Source organism: Peromyscus maniculatus, chromosome 2, assembly GCF_049852395.1.
Source record: "Peromyscus maniculatus bairdii isolate BWxNUB_F1_BW_parent chromosome 2, HU_Pman_BW_mat_3.1, whole genome shotgun sequence".
Lineage (NCBI taxonomy): Eukaryota > Metazoa > Chordata > Mammalia > Rodentia > Cricetidae > Peromyscus > Peromyscus maniculatus.
In genome coordinates, this window is record NC_134853.1 from 87,624,159 (window position 1) to 87,645,236 (window position 21,078).

General features: G+C 38.9%; 1 protein-coding gene across 4 annotated transcripts in view; it reads right to left on the bottom strand.

Annotated features, from left to right (window-relative positions):
* Positions 1 to 21,078, bottom strand: part of Astn2 (astrotactin 2) — a 952,034-nt gene that overhangs the window by 157,094 nt on the left and 773,862 nt on the right. For all 4 annotated transcript variants that reach the window (XM_076564364.1, XM_076564363.1, XM_076564362.1 and 1 more), the window contains 2 exons: positions 8,157 to 8,290; positions 6,461 to 6,609 (listed from right to left, as the gene is read on the bottom strand). In XM_076564364.1, coding sequence (XP_076420479.1) covers positions 6,461 to 6,609; positions 8,157 to 8,290 — 283 coding nt within the window. The remainder of the gene's footprint in view (positions 1 to 6,460; positions 6,610 to 8,156; positions 8,291 to 21,078) is intronic.

A 21,078-nucleotide genomic window follows, 5' to 3' on the forward strand; every position in this document is an offset into this window, starting at 1 on the left:
CACTGATATATCATCATCTGAGGAATTATTAGAAGGTGGTGAAATCTAGGTGAGGATGGTTAGAGAAGGCAGGTCACAGGAGTTGTGTCCTTGAAAACTCTTGTCCTTATTTCCTCATCACTTCCCCCACACTTTCTTCCCCACTCTCTCTTTTCTGGATACCATGAGGTAAGCAAACGCCTCTCATGCACACTTCTACTGCTTCTCTCCAGTCAGGCCCAAGGCAATAGACCCAGCTGATGAAACTGAAGCCTCCGAAATTGTGAGACAAAATAAATCTTCCTTCCTCTCAAGTTCTGTTTTTTCTTTTCTTTTCAATCTTTTTTCTGGGTATTGTTTTCATGGCAGCATAATAACTAACACATGGCAGTCAAGAGGTGAGCATATGTCATGAGGCTGCAAGTGCTTTTACCTGCTGAGCCAAAGAAACTGCTCCATGGGGCTAGAGAGCTGGATCCATGGTAAAGGTGCTCGCTGTCCAACCATGATGCCCTCAGTTAAGATTATCAACATCCATGTAACCACAGTGTGAAGAAAGAAGGTCCCTAATGGCTTGTTGGTCAGCTCCTCTACCTGAAATACTTAGTTCCAGGTTCAGTGAGAGACACTGTCACAAAAATAAAGTGGAGAAGCATTTAAAGATGATGTCATGGTGTCAGCCTCTGATTTTACCACAAGAATAACCGCGCGTACACACACACACACACACACACACACACACACACACACACACGAGAAACTGCTCAATAGCTTAACTGTCTCCTAAAATAGAATTCAAATTATTATTAGGAATTTGAGCATATCCAGTAACTAATAGGGTAAAAATCACAGTGCTTGGCATCTGATAAAAAAAATTACCAAGTATGAGGTCAACATGATGGGTCAGAGTGTACGAGTACTTGCCACACAAATACAATGATCTGACTTTTATTCCCAGAACCCACAATGGAAGGAAAGAATTGCCTCCCAAAAGTGTTTTCTGACCTCCATATTATGATCACATGAATACTGTGCACATGAACATACACACACACACACACACACACACACACACACACACAGAGGGAGAGAGAGAGAGAGAGAGAGAGAGAGAGAGAGAGAGAGAGAGAGAAAATGAAATCTGTAATGAAGTACAAAAATGAATCAGTAATCCAACCCAGAACTGATGCAGATGTTAGAATTAGCAAAAAGGAAATTTAAAATTAAATTCCATGTGAAAAATATTGTTCTGGTAATATGGCTCAGTGGGTAAATGCACTTTCCACCAAGCCTGATGACCTTAGTTCGATGCCCAAAACTCTCATGGTAAAAGGAGATAACTAACTACAACAAAGTGTCCTCTGACCTTCATATATATACTCCCAAGTAGTATGCACATACCCCCAAATAAATAATCAAGTGTGAAACCATTAAACAATAGTCCATTCAGGGAAAAGCATGCCTGTAACATCATCTCAGGAGGATGAGCAAAATGACCAAAGTTTCAAGGCCAGGTATGACTTCATAGGGAGTGTCTGTCTCAACAAAATAAAATAAGCCAACAAGAAAGATAGTGAATATATCCAGACATAACTTTCAAGAAATAAAAGGGCAACTAAGACAAAAATTCACTAAATAAAATTAAAAACAGATTATATTTTAGAGAAGGTACTAGAGGCAATATGAGAAATTATTCAAATGAAGCATGGAAAGAAAAATAAAAAAATAATAAAGCCAACATCACTGATGAGTAATACCTTCAAGTGGCTACATACACATGTAATTGAAGTTACTGAAGAAGAAAAATGAGGAGAGAAGAAACCTATTTGACAAAATAATAGCCAAAGTGTTTCCCCAAAGTGATGAAATTATAAACCCACAGATCTAGGAAAGGTCAATAAATGCCAGACAGGAGAAATACTGAAATTGTTCAAAATGAGTAATAAAGAGAATTTTAGTGGCTGCCAGAGAAAATTGGTGTGCACATACAGAGAAACCAGACTAAGAGTTACGATTTAGTTCTCACATGGAATAAGGCAAAGAAGAAAAGAAATGGATAGCATCATTAAATTAGGGAAAAACAAATTGGTCAACACCGAAGTCCATATCCAGCCATATTATATTCTAGAGCTAAACCAGAAAGGGTGCCGAGCTGAATGATGTGAACTGTATGAAATGGTAAAAAGTGTTCAACATCTTCAGCAGTTATAGAAATGAATATTAAAGCTACTTTGAGATTTCATCATAGAATGACTAGGATTAGGACAACAACTGACAACAAATGCTGGAAAGAATTTGGGGGAGTGGGAGCCCCTCATTCACTGTCAATGGGATTTCAAACTAGTCCATGGAGTTGTAAACCCATGCAGCCACCTGGAAATCAGTGTGGAGAATTCTTACAAAGCTAAAAGTGGGTTTACTACATGACCAAACTCTACAACTCCTTAGCATGTGACCAAAGGACAACAGTATCCGACTCCACAGATAATTTGTTCGGCCCTTTTCATTGCAGCTCCATTGACAATAGACAGGAAATGGAAACAACCACTGTTTCCTTCAACAGATGAATAGATATTGAAAATGTGTTACATATACACAATTCAATATTGTTCAGCTACAAAAACAAATGAAGTCAGGAAACTTGCAGGTAAAACAATGGAATTACACCATATTATTCCAAGAGAGGTAACCCAGGCCTTGAGAGACAAACATTGCATGTTCTCTCTTATTTCTGGATCCTAATTCGGAATCTTTATATGTGTGCATAGAACATGGAGGAACTACAGAAAGCAAGAAAGTAAAATGGGGACCGTGGGAGGGGACTTCAGAGAAAGGATAACCTGGCACAGGTGCTATGAAGGAGAAAATGGGAAAAGCAAGGTGTGGGCTTTATCTGAGTAAGTGGCAGGGAGGGCTAGACTGAGGTTAAGGGAAGAAGGCGAGGTAAATGACACTAAGGTGAGTTTAAAGAGCCAAAAGGAAACAAATTATTTCATGTCCACTTAAATATAAATATAATATACAAGTATTTATGAATATATGAAATTATTTAAAAGAAGTTACACTACTTTGGATGATAATGCTTTTCCGCAAGGCCACAGACTATTTAGCATCATTCCAGTACCAGGCATGCCTGCCTTTGTGTAGATGCTCAGAGAAGTCTAAGGGACTCCCAAAACATTAGAGGTTATTGCCAGTGTCCTTGGTTGCCCCCCAGAACTTGATGGTATGACCCTACTGGTGAAAACATTGCACACTTCAGACACAGGGTGTGGAGCTTGAACTGACCTGGTAGCCTCCTCTCTGAAGACGAGCTCTTGTAGTATCCAAAGGTGTTAGGCAATGTTCCAAAGGAAAAAGGAATTAAACTCCTACCCAAATGTAAAGGTTGTAAACCATACCAATCAGTACAGCAAAATAGATCCAAGAGTGCAATAATGCAATCTCTATCTCAGGAATAACCAACAGTCACCTAATTGAACTTAAGGCCCACTCAATAGGAGGGAACACACACCAAATACTGCAAATCTATCCAACTGCCTATGGTGGGTGAAGTCATGGACCCTAGAGGTAAGCCTACTACTGCCATTTTCATAAGCCAGTATAATTCTCTGCATTTTAAAGACTTTTCCTTATAGCCACAGCTAAATGTAACTGTCTGCATGTCTCAAAGAAGCTTATTTTTCCCCAGCAGAGGGAGACCATCACAGAAATCTATTAGTAGTAAAAATTCAGAGAACAAATGACTATTGGTTCTCAGCTCCAAATGATATATCTATAGCACCCTCCCTACACCTAAGGCTCATGGAACATCATAAAAGAGAAGGTGAAAAGATTATAAGAGTCAGAGGACCATGATACTCAGTATAAAATAATGATTTCCTATAAACGACAGGGAGCTACATGCATGAAATCTTAACAAAATTGTCTCCTAAACAATGGCAACACCATTTGATGTTCCTATGTGGATGGAGGAAATCTCTGTCCACCTAGCCAACAGCTATAACTACAGCCAATTAAAGGCTGCTAAGCTACCTGATAGGATATCTAATCTCAAGTATGAATCCCTAAATGCATATGCATACAAATATAGTAATTGGAATCAGCAGGTTGTGTGTGTGTGTGTGTGTGTGTGTGTGTGTGTGTGAGAGAGAGAGAGAGAGAGAGAGAGAGAGAGAGAGAGAGAGAGATTAAGAATAATAATTAAAGAGTAAGAAGTCATAGTAATAAAGTTAAGAGGGAGTAGGGATGACAGCAGAAATTGGAAGGGGTGGAGTATAAACTAGAAATGATGTAAATACAGTGCACATGTATGAAATTCTCAAAAACTGCTAATAAAATAGTTACTAAGATGTAAAGACACTGGGCAGTGGTGACACATGCCTTTAATCCCAGTACTTGGGAGGCAGAGGCAGGCGGATCTCTACGAGTTCGAGGCCAGCCTGGGCTACAGAGTGAGTTCCAGGAAAGGGGCAAAGCTACACAGAGAAACCCTGTCTCAAAAAAACCAAAAAAAAAAAAAAAAGGATGTAAAGAAAGATGCTATAACTTAAAATAAGACCCAAAACAATGGAAGAGTCTCATTTAGTAAATCAATAAAGAAGATACTCTGAGACCATAAAAACTATTTATAAGAAGATAGACAAGAAGAGGTAAAACATAAAATAATCAGTAAGATTCAAGAAAACAATGAACAAGATGATAAACTAAAACCTAGCCGTATATACCCATTTCACATTAAACGTAAATGGTCTGAACAACCAAGTTTGGCATGCATAAAGTAAAAGCTGGTAGCACTTTGGGAGCAAAGAACAAAGCATATGAAAAGATACATGCACCTCAAATTCCATTAGGAACCCAGATACAAAGTTCCTAAGCACATCCAGTAGACAACTTATAAAAATGAAAATATTAAGTTCCAGCCAATGAGTTTTCTTCTGTCATCTATAACTCAAGTCTCACCATGTATATCACATTCTGCCTTGCTTGAAATCAAAGCAAAAGTAGCCCAGAAAGGAAAGTTGGGGAGACAAAAAAAAAAAAAAAAAAGCCCTCAGGGAGAAGGAACAAAACAAAAATGAAACAATTCAGTGTTTACTTTTATCTATTCATCCCACAAATATTGAATGCCATTCTTTATGGTAGATGTTGAGAATTCTTATTGATTTAAGAAATTTAAATCATTCCTGTGGTGAAGTATTGCTTGTAATAAAGCTTGCCTGAAGATCAGAGGACAGAGCTAGCCACAGAGTTAGCCATAGAGGTCAGGCAGTGGTGGCACATACCTTTAATCCTAGCACTCAGGATGCAGAGGCAGATATCCATCTGGATTTTTGTGAGTTCAAGGCCAAACTGGGATACATAAGATTAATGCAGTCTAAAAGAGAAACAGAGCTAGGCAGTGGTGACACACACCTTTAATTCCAGCACTTGGGATCACACACCTTTATTCCCAGCACTGGAAAGGTTGAGACAGGTAGTGATATAGCTGGGCAGAGAAAGGAATATAAGGTGGGAAAAGACAGGAACTCTGGCTCTTTCAGGCTGAGGAGTTGGTGAGGTAAGAGGTGGTGGCTGTGGCTTGCTCTGCTTCTCTGATCTTTCAGCTTTCACCCTGATATCTGGCTCCAGGTTTTTATTATAAGACAATTTAGGATTCATGCAACACATTCCTTCATCTTATGTTTTGTTTTTAATGTAACTGAATAAGCAAGAATTTACACTTTTTAAGATTATAATCTTTCAATTGTGGCTTTGTTCTATGGCCTTATGGAGATGTCACAAGATGGATTTCCTTGGGTTGGCCTCAGTTTCATGATCTGTGAGATAAGCACAGTACAGCAATCCTTTAAACTTGGAGCAGTTCAGGGAGATGCTGAATAGTGTAGGCAGGTTAGTGTGTAGCACAGAAAACAAGTGCTCAATCAATTTCTGGCTGGAAAAGAATAATGACTGCCTGGAAGTCTCAACAGAGTATAGAGCATAGATTCATAGTAGAGTTCAAATCTTCTTTGCAATGTCAGGAATATAGAAGAATGCAGAGTTAATGTTCTCAGTGACAGCCAAATGGAGCTCTCTTAAAATCCACATTCCTGAAAGCTCCTGCTTGCTTGCATCATTTCTAGCTCTCTTTTACCGTAACACTAGTTCAAAAAGACTACCCCCATTACATCTCACCAGGACAGGTAATTGCTTGAATATTCTCAGTCCCAGGTTAGTATAGTTATGTACAAATGCTTTCAAACCCAAGATATGTAGGCTTTCTCACATCGAGAAATGTCAAGTCCCCTTCACATAGAGTAATCTTCAAATCACACAAGATAGTGACTGTCCAAGTCAGAGGAACTCTTTGCATCTATAACTTGTTGCTGTTGTTTACTAAAAATCACACCAAAACTCTTCAGTGCCTTCTCAAGACAGGTGACACTAAAGACATTAGAGAATCTGGTTTCCCCCACCCCGCAAAGAGAGAAGTACTTACCCGTGTACAGGTCAGTGTCTGTGTATTCATCCACTTTCTTGTGCTGCAGTATATAGTCAGAGACTTTGGTCCCAATGGCTGGCTGAACATCTACCCATTCTAGGGAAACTACAGTGCTGGAAGGCTCCACTGTTGGAGAAAGCCGTAACCTAATGGGGATGAGATGACAAAAAGATTGCTCATTTGCCATTTTGTGTAATACAGGGCCCTAAACACTTGCAAAAGCTTCATCCACGGTTCAAATCATGATTCCATCTGCTACCACAACTTTTCATGGCCTTAAATAAACTACTTCAGTTTTCAAGGCTTCTGTTTCTTCATCCACAAATCAAAGATATAAAAAGCCTCTTTTAAAAGCAATACAATATTCCATAAATTAGTCTATGCTCACAGTATGTGTTCAATGAAAACTGGTTAGTGTTTGATTTATTTAGACAACATTTTCAATGGTGTTTCATTTTACAGAAGTAAATCTGCAAGGACTAAGTGCAGATGCTTTCATTCTTCCTGCCAGTCCCTTTAGTTCCAGAATGCATCAGTCAACTTTTAATATTCTCAAGTCTCTCCAATTGGTACTTAATACACTCTCAATAAGAGAGAGGGGCGTTGGAATAAATACTTCTGCAAAGCAAGAAGAAAGAGAATTGTTGAACATTGTTACTGGACTGGTCTCTGGAGACAATGGTTTGCCATTCCCTCATTTCACTAAGTAGGGAAAGTAAGATTCCCAAAGCGAAACAGTTTGCACAAAGTTGTATGACAAGACACAGACAAGATCATCATGGTAACCTTGTCTACTCTAGGTCTAGATTCCTTCTTTATATCTGCTATGCTATACTGCCTCTACAAGGACAATCTTATGGATTCTCTCTTCCTACACAGGTGTTTTATGGGACTCTGGCTGCTGATACTGGCTCCTGACTATTCCTCCTCACACCACCTCTTCTTAACCACACTTCTCCAAACAAGATGACCTTTTTTTGCATCCTCAAATAAATTTCTGGTGTCAGGTACTTCTAGTAGGCTGTTCCATCTGCCTAAAAATTCTTAGCACTTGTTACTTAGCTCACTGTTCCTGTTGTAATTCAGGTTCTTTCAAAGATATTTTCTTTATTAACCTTTGCTTCTACCTAAAACATTCCCATGAGTCTCCCCATGACCAACTTTGTTTTTCTTTAGTTTTTAATTTAACAATAAACCATGTCTTAGTTACTTTTAGCAACCTATCTCTCCTACCTCATTACCAGCTTCCTACATCTGTGTGGCTTGTCTCTATCCTAATCATTGGTATTTTCTAACCCAGTGACTGACACACAGAAGCTGGCTGGAATTATTGCCTGAGAACTGAATAAAATAAGATAGATTCAATAGTTTATCTCAGTAGCTGCAGTAGTCAAAGTAGGTAGTGGCAAAGCAAGTTGGTTGCCCAGCAGAACAGTGCTTAGAGGGTAAGCACGGGAAGAAGAAATGGATCACAAGACATCATTTTAAGACACTATACACTGGGAACTGTGCATGCACCAATTTCTGTTTCCAAGAACTTCGTCTTTCCCAAAGGAGAAGAGAAGCACCAGAGATTTTAGTGATCTGGGTAGGCACCCTGAGAACACAACAAAATCATAGCTTTGTCTGATAATACAAGAGTGTGAGCCAATGGAAAGAGGTAGGCAAAGGAAGAGGGGCCGTACATACTTACACCGGCTGTGGAAGCGGGCTACAATTGGGAAGCCCACTGGCATCAAAGGCACTGAGGTCACACCTGCACCAGTCATCAATCACGTCTCCTTTCCCAGAACACCAGTAGGAACTCATCAGTGCACTCTTGAAAGCCTGAAAGAGAGAATGACAGAAGGGATGACGATGATAGGGACTGGCAATAAAGGTGTATTGATGGTCACAATGTTACACCACCACAATTGTAGCAACCTTCCTGCTTATACATTTGTGGCCTTATCATCCAGGTTCTCCCATCCTGAGATACTCATTTCCCAGCCTCCAGAATTATCACTGAGACCTAATGTTAACAGCATGTTGGGAACTTCTCTTGACCCTGGCACTCTACCTACTAACATAGATCCTCTTCACAATAATCCCACATGATGAATATTACTGTTATTTCTCATTTTATGTATGGAAAACTGAAGCACATAGAAAGTAACTAAGGTTCACAGGTAGGAAGTAACAGAGCTTGGATTGAATCCCTAGCTCCAATCTATGGATACTATCTTAAAGAAACCCAGTCTCATCTGCTTCCTGGTCCCAGAGCCTGTCCTACTAGAGATACTACATCTGATTATCTCACTGCCCTACTTAAAAATATGAAGCTTCCCACAGTCTTCAGGATTAAATCTAAACTCCTTATTTAAGTTCATGGCCTCCTCTTTATACTCCTCTTACACAAGTCTTAGGACCTTCAGTATACATTATTATCTACTTTCATGGAAGCACTAATAATTGCCCCCAGTAGTCAATTCCTGTCTATTAAATTAGGAGGCAACAAACTGTCTCTGCATAGGGCCATGAAGTAAGCATTTTTAACATTGTGGTCAGGTGGTTTCTGTTATAATTACTTAATACTGCCTTTGTACTATGCTAACAATGTCAACAATACTTTAAGTGAATACTAAGTTATAAAAAAGGATTTAATTGGCAGTGTTATTCAGTGGGGTAGATTGGGTTTGATGGTCTTGCTTCGCTAATCTTGTTTTAAATGATGGTCACTGGTCTATTAAATTCTAATGTTTCTCAGTTTCTTTTAAAAAATATACATTTTTAAGCTTGGAATTCTCCACTTTCATTGAATTCCAACTCAGTGTGTTTGGTCTTAAATAAGACTTTCCCTTAAACCTGAGACCGATCATGCTCTTTTGGACACTGTGACACTAGGTCACTCTATCATCACATCTCTGTATCTGTCTTACCCATCATATTCTAATCCTAATTGCTATCAAGGGCAAAAGACAGACTATCTTCCCAGGAGTGTTCTCACAGGACCCATTGTGATTCAGTTAGTATTTAGTGAACAAATGAACAGTCACTTAAAAACTGATCATTAATATCAGGTGGAAAGGGGTAACTTGAAAGGAGTTTCCTGCACCCAGTGGATGACAGGCTCAAGTATTTCTTGTATTGTTATTTCTACATTTCTCATTTGAGAAAATGCCCTGGTTAAGTCACTTCCTTTGTGCTGACATTCCATAGCTTTGAGGATTGAGGATGTGGGATCCAGCTCTTTAAAACTTAGGGACTCCAGAAAATGTTGATCTTTTGCTCCTTTGCCAGTATATGCTGGGCCAGCCATGAGTGTTTTCTTTCCTTTTATGTTGCCTTTTATGTGTTTTACAAATGGACTTTGCATATTAAATATCATCAAGTATACCTGATTACTATGATGTCACTTTTTTATATTCTGCAATTGTTCAAAATACTCAGTAACAGAATATTTTAATATAGCAACTATGGGGTCTCCATCCTCACCTCTCAGAGGCACATAAATCTAAGTTAGTAGTTCTCAACCTTCCTAATGCTACAACACTTTAACACAGTTCTTCTTGTTGTGGTGACCCCCCAACCACAAAATTACTTTCGTTGCTGCTCCATAATTGTAATTTTGCTACTGTTATGAATCATAATGTAAATGTTTTTGGAGAGAGAGGTTTGTCAAAAGGACTGTGCCCCACAGGTTGAGAATCACTGATCTAGAAGGAGAAGGTTTGTATCAAGAATGTTGTGTGTAAATGTCCATCCTACTTTTCCCAGAGGCACAAACAGGAAACCTCTAATGAATTGTCCTTTGTGTTCTCACCAATATCTTCTGCTAGAGATGAATGAATTAACCAATTTCTCCTGAGTCAAGTGTATATCTAAGACACAAACATGAACTATAATAAAATCTAATGCCCAACTTCACAGTTCAAAGTATTTTAAGCACAAGATCCTGAGCAAAAACAGCAATGTTGGAAAACTCCCATTACATATTTCAATTTATATTACAGAGTCATAGCAATAAAAACAATATGTTACTTGCATAAAAACAAAAAATTGAAAACCCAAACATGAGTATGTGTAACTTCAGTCATCTAATTTGACAAAGAATGATGAAACATATACTGGAGAAAAGACAGCATCTTCAATAAATGGTGCTGGGGAAACTGGATGTCCACATGGAAAAGAATGAAATTAGACCTGCATCTATTGCCTTGCATTAGAAACTCCAAATAGATCAAAAACCTACATGTGAAGTCTGAAACTGCTAGAAAAAAAAATACAGGCAACACTCTACAGGGTACAGATGTAGGAAAGAACTTTCTGAATAGGAGGAATCTATTTATCCAGGAACTGAGGCCAACAGTTGACAAGTGGGACCTTATAAACTAAAATCTTCTGCACATCTAAAAAAACAATCAACTTAGTGAAGCCCACAGACTGGGAAAGAATATTTATCACCTATACATCTGACAGAGGATTAATATCCAGGATGTGTAAACAACAACAATAAAGTGCTGAAAAACAAAGTAACCAAACAAAACAAATTATCCATTCAAAAATTGGCTTGGATCTAAACAGGAAATTCTCAAACAAAAACAGTATCTTTAGATATCTTTAGAAGGACACCTCATGCAGCCTTGAGGCAGGGGCAAGGGCTTGGACTTGTTTCTACTGGATGTGCCTCCCCCTGGGAGTCCTTCTTGTGGGGAAGAATGGGGGGGTCAGTTGAGGGGGAAGGCTGGGGGGGCAGAGGAAGGAAGAGGGGGATTTCTGATTGGTGTGTAAAATGAGAAAAAAATCTTAAAAAAACAACGGAAAAAAAAGAATGTAAGGAGACAATACAATATTAAGGGAACTTCCATAAATATGTTTATTGTCTAATCCACTCAATAAAACATTTACAATGACAAAAAAGTGTTCATCATCCCTAGAAATTAGGGAAATACAAATCAAAAGAATTTGAAGATTTTATCCTACTCCAGTCATAATAACAAAGATGAATAAAACAGCTGATAACAAATACTGGAGAGGATGAAGGAAAGGGAACCTTCAATCACACTGTTGATGGGATTGCAAATTGGTCCAGCCACTCGGGAAATCATCGAGGAAAACACTCAAAAACTAAATTAAATCTGCCTTATGACCCAGCTATACCATTCTTTGACATATGCCCAGTGATTTGACATCTTATACCATATTTATTTGCTCAGCCATATTCACTGCCACTCTATTGACATTATCTAGGAGTCGGAAACAAAATGAATGTCCTTCAACTGGTGGATGGATTACCAAAATGTGGTACATGTATGCAAGAGAATATGATTCAGCAGTAAAGAAAAATGAGATCATGATATTTGAATGTAAATGTATAGAAGTAGAAAAGATCATATTGAGTGAGGTAATGCAGACCCAGAAAGACAAACAACAGAGGTTTTCTTTCATCTGAGGATCTTAACCCCATGTTCTCAGATATGAGTATACAACCTGGAATAACTACAAAAACCAGAAAAGAAAAAATAGGTTTATTGTGAGGGAGGAGCAATAGATGGAAATAATAGGGTAGAAGTAACTGAACAGGGAAATTGGAAAAATATGTGGGTGAATCTAATTAGGCGGCAGGGAGAAAAATAAGTAAGTGAAAGGAAGGTAAAACAACAGTAAGAATGTCTGAAAAAGCCATGATGAATCATTATCTAATTACAATTACATCTAATACACATAAGCCTGTGTATTCATATACATATATAATATAAATGGAATTTTCCCATCTGTGCTGACAATGCTCTCCTGAGAGCCATCGACTATTTAAAAAAAAGGAGTCATGAGAACACCCCTTTTGAGTTGTTGGTCAGGGTTGTACAGGAGACCCCCCAATCACTGTAGGCTATTGCTGCTGCCCTTAGTTGTCTCCTAGGTGTGAAATGGAGGTCCCTACTGCTAAAAATGCCACACAATTTGGACACAGGATGCAGAGGACCTAAACTGGATGTGACCTAAAAGACTTCCCTTTGAGAACTAGGTCTCATGATACGAGAAGGCACAATGAAGTTCCCAAAAGAGGAATGCAATCAGTAGTCCTACCCAGTTATGACACCTATGAATCACGTCAGTGACCAGCATGGCACCATAACCATACAAGTGCAATAGTGGCGTGCACATCTTGTTGCTAACAGCTCTGTAATTGAGCTTAAGGTCAGTTCAACAAGAGGGAAACTATGCCTGGTACTCAAAACCTAGCCAATTACCTGGGGCTAGTGAAGTCATGCTTGGAGGAAAACCTGTAACTAACATTTTACTAAACCAGCCTAATTTATAACTACATCAGGCATATTCATCCTTAAACCCACAGATAAGTGTAGTTATCACCTCTCATCAGAGAAACTTCTTTTTACAACAAACAGAGATTATTACAGAAAACCACAATCAATCAAAATGCATAAGAACAAAAGGCTATTTGGTGCCCAGTCCCAACAGATACATCTGTAACACAATTCCTACCCCTAAGGCTCAGGGATCAATGAAGAAAAGTGGGTGGAAAGATTTTAAGAGCAAGAGGAATGGGAACTTTGTTATGCGATTGTGTCTCCTAGAAGCATGAGAGAGGCTATACCAATGAAGTCTCATCAATATGGCTGCCTAACAAGACCAGAACAAAGATGATACCATTACACTTACTACCAAGGATAGGAGAAAGCTGACAGGCTCTCAAGCCTAGACAAAGAGCTACTGGCAAGTAGGCAAAGCTGAGACTGGAAGAAATGGTCTTCCCCAAGGAAGAACCTCCTCAAATTGGTTATCTAATACCAAATGGTTAGCCCTAAGGTAACAGAATGTAGGCCAAAAAGTTTGTATTGATGTATTTAGATGTGTGTGCGTGTGTGTGTGTGTGTGTGTGTGTGTGTGTGTGTATGTGTGTGTGCGTGTGTGTGTGTGTGTGTGCGTGTGTGTGTGTGTGTGTGTAAAGCAGTAATTAAAGAAAAGAAGACCCTGAATTAAAGAAAGAGCAAGGGGAGAGGCATATGAGAGGAAATGGAGGGAGGAAAGGAAAAAGAGAAAATGATATAATTATATTGTAATTTCAAAAAACTAAAAAAAGTATTTTAAAAAATGTCATCTCCATAACAGTTCTGAAAGCTATATAATACAACCTATATTTACAGATAAAAAGACTAGGAATCTGGGCATGAAGCAATTTTTCCAAGACCACACAGCAAGAAAATGATGCAAGCAAAATGCAAGTCTATACTTCCATCACTTACAAAAGGGCAGGTCTTTTTGGTTCAAACATGAAGATCCGTGGGATTAACTTCCAGATTCAGTAAATTAAAACAGAACATGCTTAGTTAAATTTAAACTTCAGACATTTATTTTAATATAAGAATATTTGCTGTAAAGTACTTGGGCCAGAATTGACTCCAGAGTATGAGCATTGTTCCTACCATGTCCCAGAATCTCTATGTTGGGGGCCAACGTTCCTTCTAATAGAATGAGAAAAGGAGGTACATTTGTAAATACAGGAACCAGACAGGAAAGTGTGAGTTTATACAGACTGTCAGACCTGTTCTCCCTCATTTGTAGGTTCCTCTTCAGTGCAATCAGTGTGCACAGCTAACTGCTCATGAATAAAGATTCTGCAACATCTCCAGACAGAGCCAAAAGCTTAATTACCTCAGTAGTGAAATCCAGGGCCATGGAGGAAAGTGACACAGATGGTAAGACTGTATTGGAGTCCAGCGTGGAGAGAGAACATCCTGTTTTGTGTGTGTGTGTGTGAGTGTCCTCCCTCCACCACGTGTGTGTGTGTGTGTGTGTGTGTGTGTGTGTGTGTGTACATGCACATGTGAATGCATGTGTGGTTTCTGTCATCAAAAGGAAACTGAGCTTGTGGAAAACAAAACAGGAAATCTCCCTGGACTTGGTGAGTTTCACCATCTAGGCAGTTGTTGGGAAGAAATCCTGCCTATGAGTCTCCACATCCACTGGCTGATTCCCAGAATGCTGGAGAATGGAATGGGGACTGGTGCAATGGCCAGGCAAGCCCTGGATAGAGCACAAACACAGGCTGATAAAAGGCTAACATCAAACAGGGAGCTCTTGCAAGGCATCAGAAGCCAGCACGGTGTCAGCATGGATCACTCTTCCTTACGTCTTCAGTCCTTGCAACACTCCATCCACAGTCCAGCTAGATCCCAGGGGAAGGAAATCATAGAATGTTCCAGCTTCACAGGACTGGGTCTGTAAATCATCTAATCTAATCCGTTTACAGATGCAGATACAGTGACCCAGAAAGCCTAGCTGGTTACCCCAAGGTGATAGATATTCTCAGTGATAAGATCATTCTCTTCCTTCAATCAATGCTCAAAATTACCCTCTGCAATGGGTTTTCTATCCCTGTATACAGAAGAACATGAAGAAGGAAGGAGCATGAAGAATTGAAGTCCATTGGAATCCTGTGCCATTGATCATTCTAGTTTATCCAGAAAAATAAATGCAAGGATTTCATCCAAAATCTAATTTTAGTTTCTCTGCTTTGGATCATACGGGGTATTTTTTTTTTGGGGGGGGGGGCTGTACTGTGTGAGTGTGTGTGTGTGTGTGTGTGTGTGTGTGTGTGTTCTCAGAAATAAATGAATATGTGTACTGGAGGCAATCTGACTCGTAGCATTTGAGGGGATCAACTTCAGCATGGTCATTGGTTTTCAGAACAAAGAAGGTTTGCATTTCCAGAACTCATAAATGCTTCCAAGTTCAAACTAATTAGTAAACCAAGTTGAGCAGGAGGAGAAAAGCAGCCACAGAAATGTTAAGCAATCAAAATAAACTAGGATTTATTCCTAACACTATTGTGACTTTCTTATTTGAACTTGCATAAGCGACTCCTCTTGTTAAGTCTCAATTTTCCCGTGTGCAAACCGGAGAGAACAATGATACATTATTGGCGGTTGAATTAAGCTTAGTAAATAGTCACTGAACTTCTTACTCCTTACCACTTACTGGCTAAAATTTAAGAAAGAGATGAACAAGACCCAGGGGCTAACTTCAAAGACTCATGGTTTAATGGTAAAGACAACACACAAAGAATTAAAATTACTATGGTTCAAATGTTGTGAATTCATATACACAGGAGGCTGTGGGAAGACAAAGAAAGGGGCCTTTCCAACTCTAAAATTATAACAATGCCTTAGGAATCTTAAACTCTAAGTAAACAACCTGTGTTTCATTAAGATATTTAGTACAATGTACACAGAATGCCATTAAGCCCATGAATTAAATTCTGTTTTCAGTACTTCTCGTGCCTGTATTTTTATGACTGCATTTTTACACTAAAAATTGGTATTCGTTGTTGACAACAAATGAGTTATTTTTGATGTTGAGAGGGTTATGTAAGACTCCAGAATGAGACCCTAAAGCCATCAGTCTATGCTTCATGCGTTTTGTTATCTGTACAGCACTAATGTTTGGTCCTGTGGTTGCCCAGTTCTTGCCAAATAAGCAAGGGGAAAGTTGTCTAAAGACAAAATAGTCTATTATCTTCCTATCTTCTGTCTCCATTTTACTGCCTAATGCAGCAACTAACATGAAATAATCAGTAGGTGCTTGTTGAATTGATTTAAAATTTTATGTGGAATGTTGGATGAAACAAACCAATTCATAAACAGAGAAAGAAAAGAAAATAGGTTTGTGACCCTTTTCTTCCCAAGAACAACTATATCATGCATGTCAATTTGGTGTCTACATCCAAAAGCTGAGAGTCAATCTGAGCTTATTTCTCTGTCTCAAAACCAATCTCCTTCCCTTGGTCCCTAGCTATATCCCCTTATAGGTAGCCATGCCTCTTCTGTGGGCAATTGTCACAGCTTCTGGACTAGAATCCAAGCTACAAATTCAGATACTGCTTCACATTCTCTCAGAGCTTTCTGAAACATCACTAATTCTTCTGTCTTCTTGCTTGAACATCTCAAAATTCCCATTATTTTCCAGTTAAAGCCTCTACTCAGGAAGTTGAGATTCGTCATCCCTTATCATAAATTATGTCTCTTCTTTTGTGCATTTTCTACTGCTCATACTCTATAATTCAGATCATCCCACTTCTCAGGGAACTGCACTATGTCATATCCACAAGCATTTTCTCATACTCTTTAGTTGTAAATGCCCATTCCATATATCTTTTTCTCTGCTGAACTGAAGGAAAATCCCTTTGTTCAACTGAACATACTTTGACACATTTTCTTTCTTCCACTTTCTCTCATTCAAATTTTATAAATTTCATACTTTCTTGCAATTTGAACATCTACTATCCTTCTTACCTTCCAGATAGTGAAATCATCTAATCAAAGTTATAAATATGAGTAATGTATGTGTCTCCATCTATAAAAAACTAAGTATACAAAGGGCTCCAATATAGATAATAAATGATATAGAATAAGACTCTCTGTCAAGAACTAAATAGAGAAGGGAAGACCCATTTTGAATGTGGATAGTACCACCACATGAACTGGGTCCCAAAACTGAAAAAAATACAAGTAGCTGAGTACTTGCATTCACTTCTTTCTGCTTCCTCACTGAGGATGCCATGTGACAAGCTGCCTCTTGTTTCACCACTATGCCTGTCAACCATGATGAACTGTATCTCTTCAAACTGTCACCCAAAATAAACCCTTCCTGCTTTAAGCCACTTTTGTTGAGTATTTTTGTCACAACAATAAGAAAACTAATTAATACAGAAAACGAGTACCAAGGGTCACTGCTGTGGCAAATTTAACATTTGATTTTTAAGTCATTAGAGTTGGTTTGTAGAGAAAATTTGAATGGTTTTGCCCTGTTGTCTAACAGAAGCCCTAAAATGACATAAACAAAGCTTAATGGACCATTGTGATAGGAGGGTGGGAGAACAAAATTCTGAGAGTAATGTGGAAAATGGTCTTAAGTGACAGTGGAGTCCACATGATGGTGGTGATGTTCACAAATGAAAGCTGCAAGCATGGAGAGGATCAGACCCAAGAGAAAGGCTATGTATGTGTGCTGCCAGTGGCAGAATTGGTATATGGGATACCCTAAGTTGTTGGTGCCCAGATGATACCATTAGGAGCCTCAGGTGAAGGCACAACTTCACCATAATGGACCCTATCCCTGCCAAATATGAACCAAATAAATACTTTAATCTTCAAGCTGCTTATGTTAGATATTCTGGCACAGCAATGGGAGAAGTAACTAATAGAGTCTAATTATTCTAACTAATGAAAGGGCTAATTTTTAAAGCTATTTAAAGTAGGTTTATATGATACAAAAGTTATAAAGTTAGAATCTTTTCTGGAGATAGTTGTAATTACTGTTTGGAGAAAAGTGATTGGAAATATAAAAAGAAGTTCTAGTAACCAAAAAAAAAAAAAAAATAGCCGGGCGGTGGTGGCGCACGCCTTTAATCCCAGCATTCGGGAGGCAGAGCCAGGCGGATCTCTGTGAGTTCGAGGCCAGCCTGGGCTACCAAGTGAGCTCCAGGAAAGGCGCAAAGCTACACAGAGAAACCCTGTCTCGAAAAACCAAAAAAAAAAAAAAAAAAAAAAAAAAAAAAAAAAAAAAAAAAAAGAAGAAGTTCTAGTTACCTTGGAAGATACTAGAGATGTGAGGAAGGGACAGTGGCTGGCATCCTAGATCTGTTTGGAGACTAATTGCTGAGCTCATGCTCACCACATGTCTAATTGGTTAGGACTGAAGAGGTCTACTGAAGGGGTAAAGAAGGCAAAAGAGCAGTGTAAGCTCAGCACAATTAATGGAGGATTCTAGCCACATTAGATCTCAGGAGTAAATCATTACTGGTCCATGTGCTGTGATCCATTCATCAGCAGACCACCTCTATTGGCTGGAAAGAATTCCAGGTATTCACACCTCTAGTAGTTTTAAGTGATTTTGGATGAAATAAGTGAGCTTTAAGAGATAGGATGAAATAAATCATGCCCATGCAGTCTGACAAAGAAAAGGAGATTGTCTAGTCACCTTGTTAAAGAATCAGTGACTGCATAATTAAGTAGCATGTATGAGAACACATTTAGGAAGAGAAGTGGGTAGTACTAGTTATCAGTCTTTGTATTCCCAAACAGAGCAAGAATGTTTGTGTGATGGTTCATCTCAAAGACTGTTTTAAGGAGGTATAAATAAATAACAGATGAGCAAAGGAAAGTGGGAACCTTCAACTACATACAAACTTAAGTAAAGCTCCGAAGGGTATCTAGACGTTTCATTGCCACTGATTTCTTCATGGCACTATAATCATGTATACATACAATATGCATTTGTCAAAAATCAAAAAATACATACTTCTAAAAAGTATCAACAATGGCATTTGAGTGATAATGATAATGTAAGTGCATATTCATCACTTATAATAAATTGTACTACTTTAATGTGAAATGGTTGGGAGTTGAGAAGTTTGTGGGAGTATGTAGGTAGGGAACATACAGATATTCCCTGTGCACTCTGTCAGTTTTACCAGGAACCTACAAAATGTTCAACTTGATATCTAGCCAGGTAGCACCTACCCTACATACTACTGAAAATTTGACCAAGAAAGAAATGGGGGAAAGGAGACAGATGCCTACTGATTCTCACCTTACTCAAAGCCTGGCACTACACCTTCTGCTTGTCAACTTCTATGAGCCTCCCCACAATCTGTGGATATAACACTCCTTCCTATCTCTAGTAATTTTAAGCAGATAAGCAAGTCAAGTATCAGAAAAGTACAGTTTCAGAATCACCTAGATTAAACCCAATAGCACAAAAGTCTACTTTCAATATTAAGCTCCATGCTAATTAGTTTGTGTTGATTTCAGACAAATTAGAGTTATCTGGAAAGAAGCAGTTTCAATTGATGAATTGCTTCTATCAGATTGGGGGCTATGGGTAAGTCTGTGGAGAATTCTCTCGATTAATGATTCATGTGGGAGGGCCCAACTCATTGCAGATGTTGCCCTTTGGGCATGTAGTCATTGACTATATAAGAAAACAGACTGAGCAAGCCATAGGGAGCACATCAGGAAGCAGCATTCCCCCATGGTTTCTGCCTCTGATCCTGCTTGGGTACCCATCCTATCTTCCTTCAATGACTACCTTCCATCGAGATGTGTAGCCCAAACAAACTCTTATATCTCCAGATTGCTTTTGGTCATGATGTTTATCACAGCAAAAGAAAGCAAACTAAGATAAGCCCTAAACCCCACAATTTACTCCCAACTTCCTCCAATCCTCTATTTCTAGCCTCAGATCCCTCAACCCTGTAATGAAATACCAATTTGTAAGGACTCCTCTCCAATGTGAGAAATCACACAACTCAATCTATGGCTCTATAAATCATGAGAACAACACCCAATTTCCCCTGTCAGGACACAGTACTTTTGAAGCTATTCTCCCCTAAATGACGAGAGCCCAACAGAACTGCTCCTTAATCTAGGTGACATGGGTAAGGCATTTAGAGCTAGCTGCAACTGTCTTGCTACAGTCAGTGTGGTTAATGAAAAAAAATTACAACACACACACACACACATCCATATGGGAGGTCTGTCAACTCTATGTTCTCTAAGAGATACAGAGGCAAGATGACAGGGTTATGTGATCCTCTGACAAGGAGTTATTTTTCTTGACAGTTGTCTTATATTTCAGTTCCCATCCATCTTTCAGGGGCTGAAGTACTAGAAATTCATTAAAAATAATAGCAAGCATTTTTGAACAATTTTATATGAATGACACAATATTTAGTATGTGGCATGCAAGAAATCATATTATCACAGTCACACCATGAATTGAGTACTTACATTGTTCCATTATGTAGAGGATGAGACTGAGGCCATAAAGACTTCGAATTCTTTTCCATATTCACATAGCCCATATTTAGCAGAGCAAAACTCATACACATATTTCTTAAGCCCAAATGCTTAACTATTGTGAGCTACCTTAATATATAAAACCTGTTTTAAGTTGCATTGTCTCCACTAAACTCTTAAAAAGTTGAAATTTTTAATAACTTGCGGCATCTGTGGTTTGATGACAGTTCATATCACAAATCAGAATGACTTAATATTAGGACACAAACGTGTGTATTTCAAACACCCAAACACTTGCGCATCTTCTCTGCCTTAATCTTATTTCCTAAATGGTAAGGAGGGGTGATAGTGGGGGTGCACTACTTACTTTCTGGAAGACACAATTTAACTGTTTTGGTGAAATCTGAGTATGCATTGGCCAGCATCATCTTCCAGCATACACTTGTATTGACCAAGTTCAAAAAACATGGGATGGGGGAAATGAAGGTCATTTCTTTTTCTTTTCTTTTCTTTTTTTTTTTTTTTTTTTTTTTTTTTTTTTTTTTTACAATACCATTCAGTTCTACGTATCAGCCACGGATTCCCTTGTTCTCCCCCCTCCCGCCCCCCTCCCCTCCCCTTCCCCCCAGGACACCCCCCATTCCCACCTCCTCCAAGGCAAAGCCTCCCCTGAGGACTGAGATCAACCTGGTAGACTTAGTCCAGGCAGGTCCAGTCCCCTCCTCCCAGGCCGAGCCTAGCGACCTAAGCCCCAGGTTTCAAACAGCCAACTCATGCACTGCCTGGATGCCTCCCAAACAGATCAAGCCAATGAAC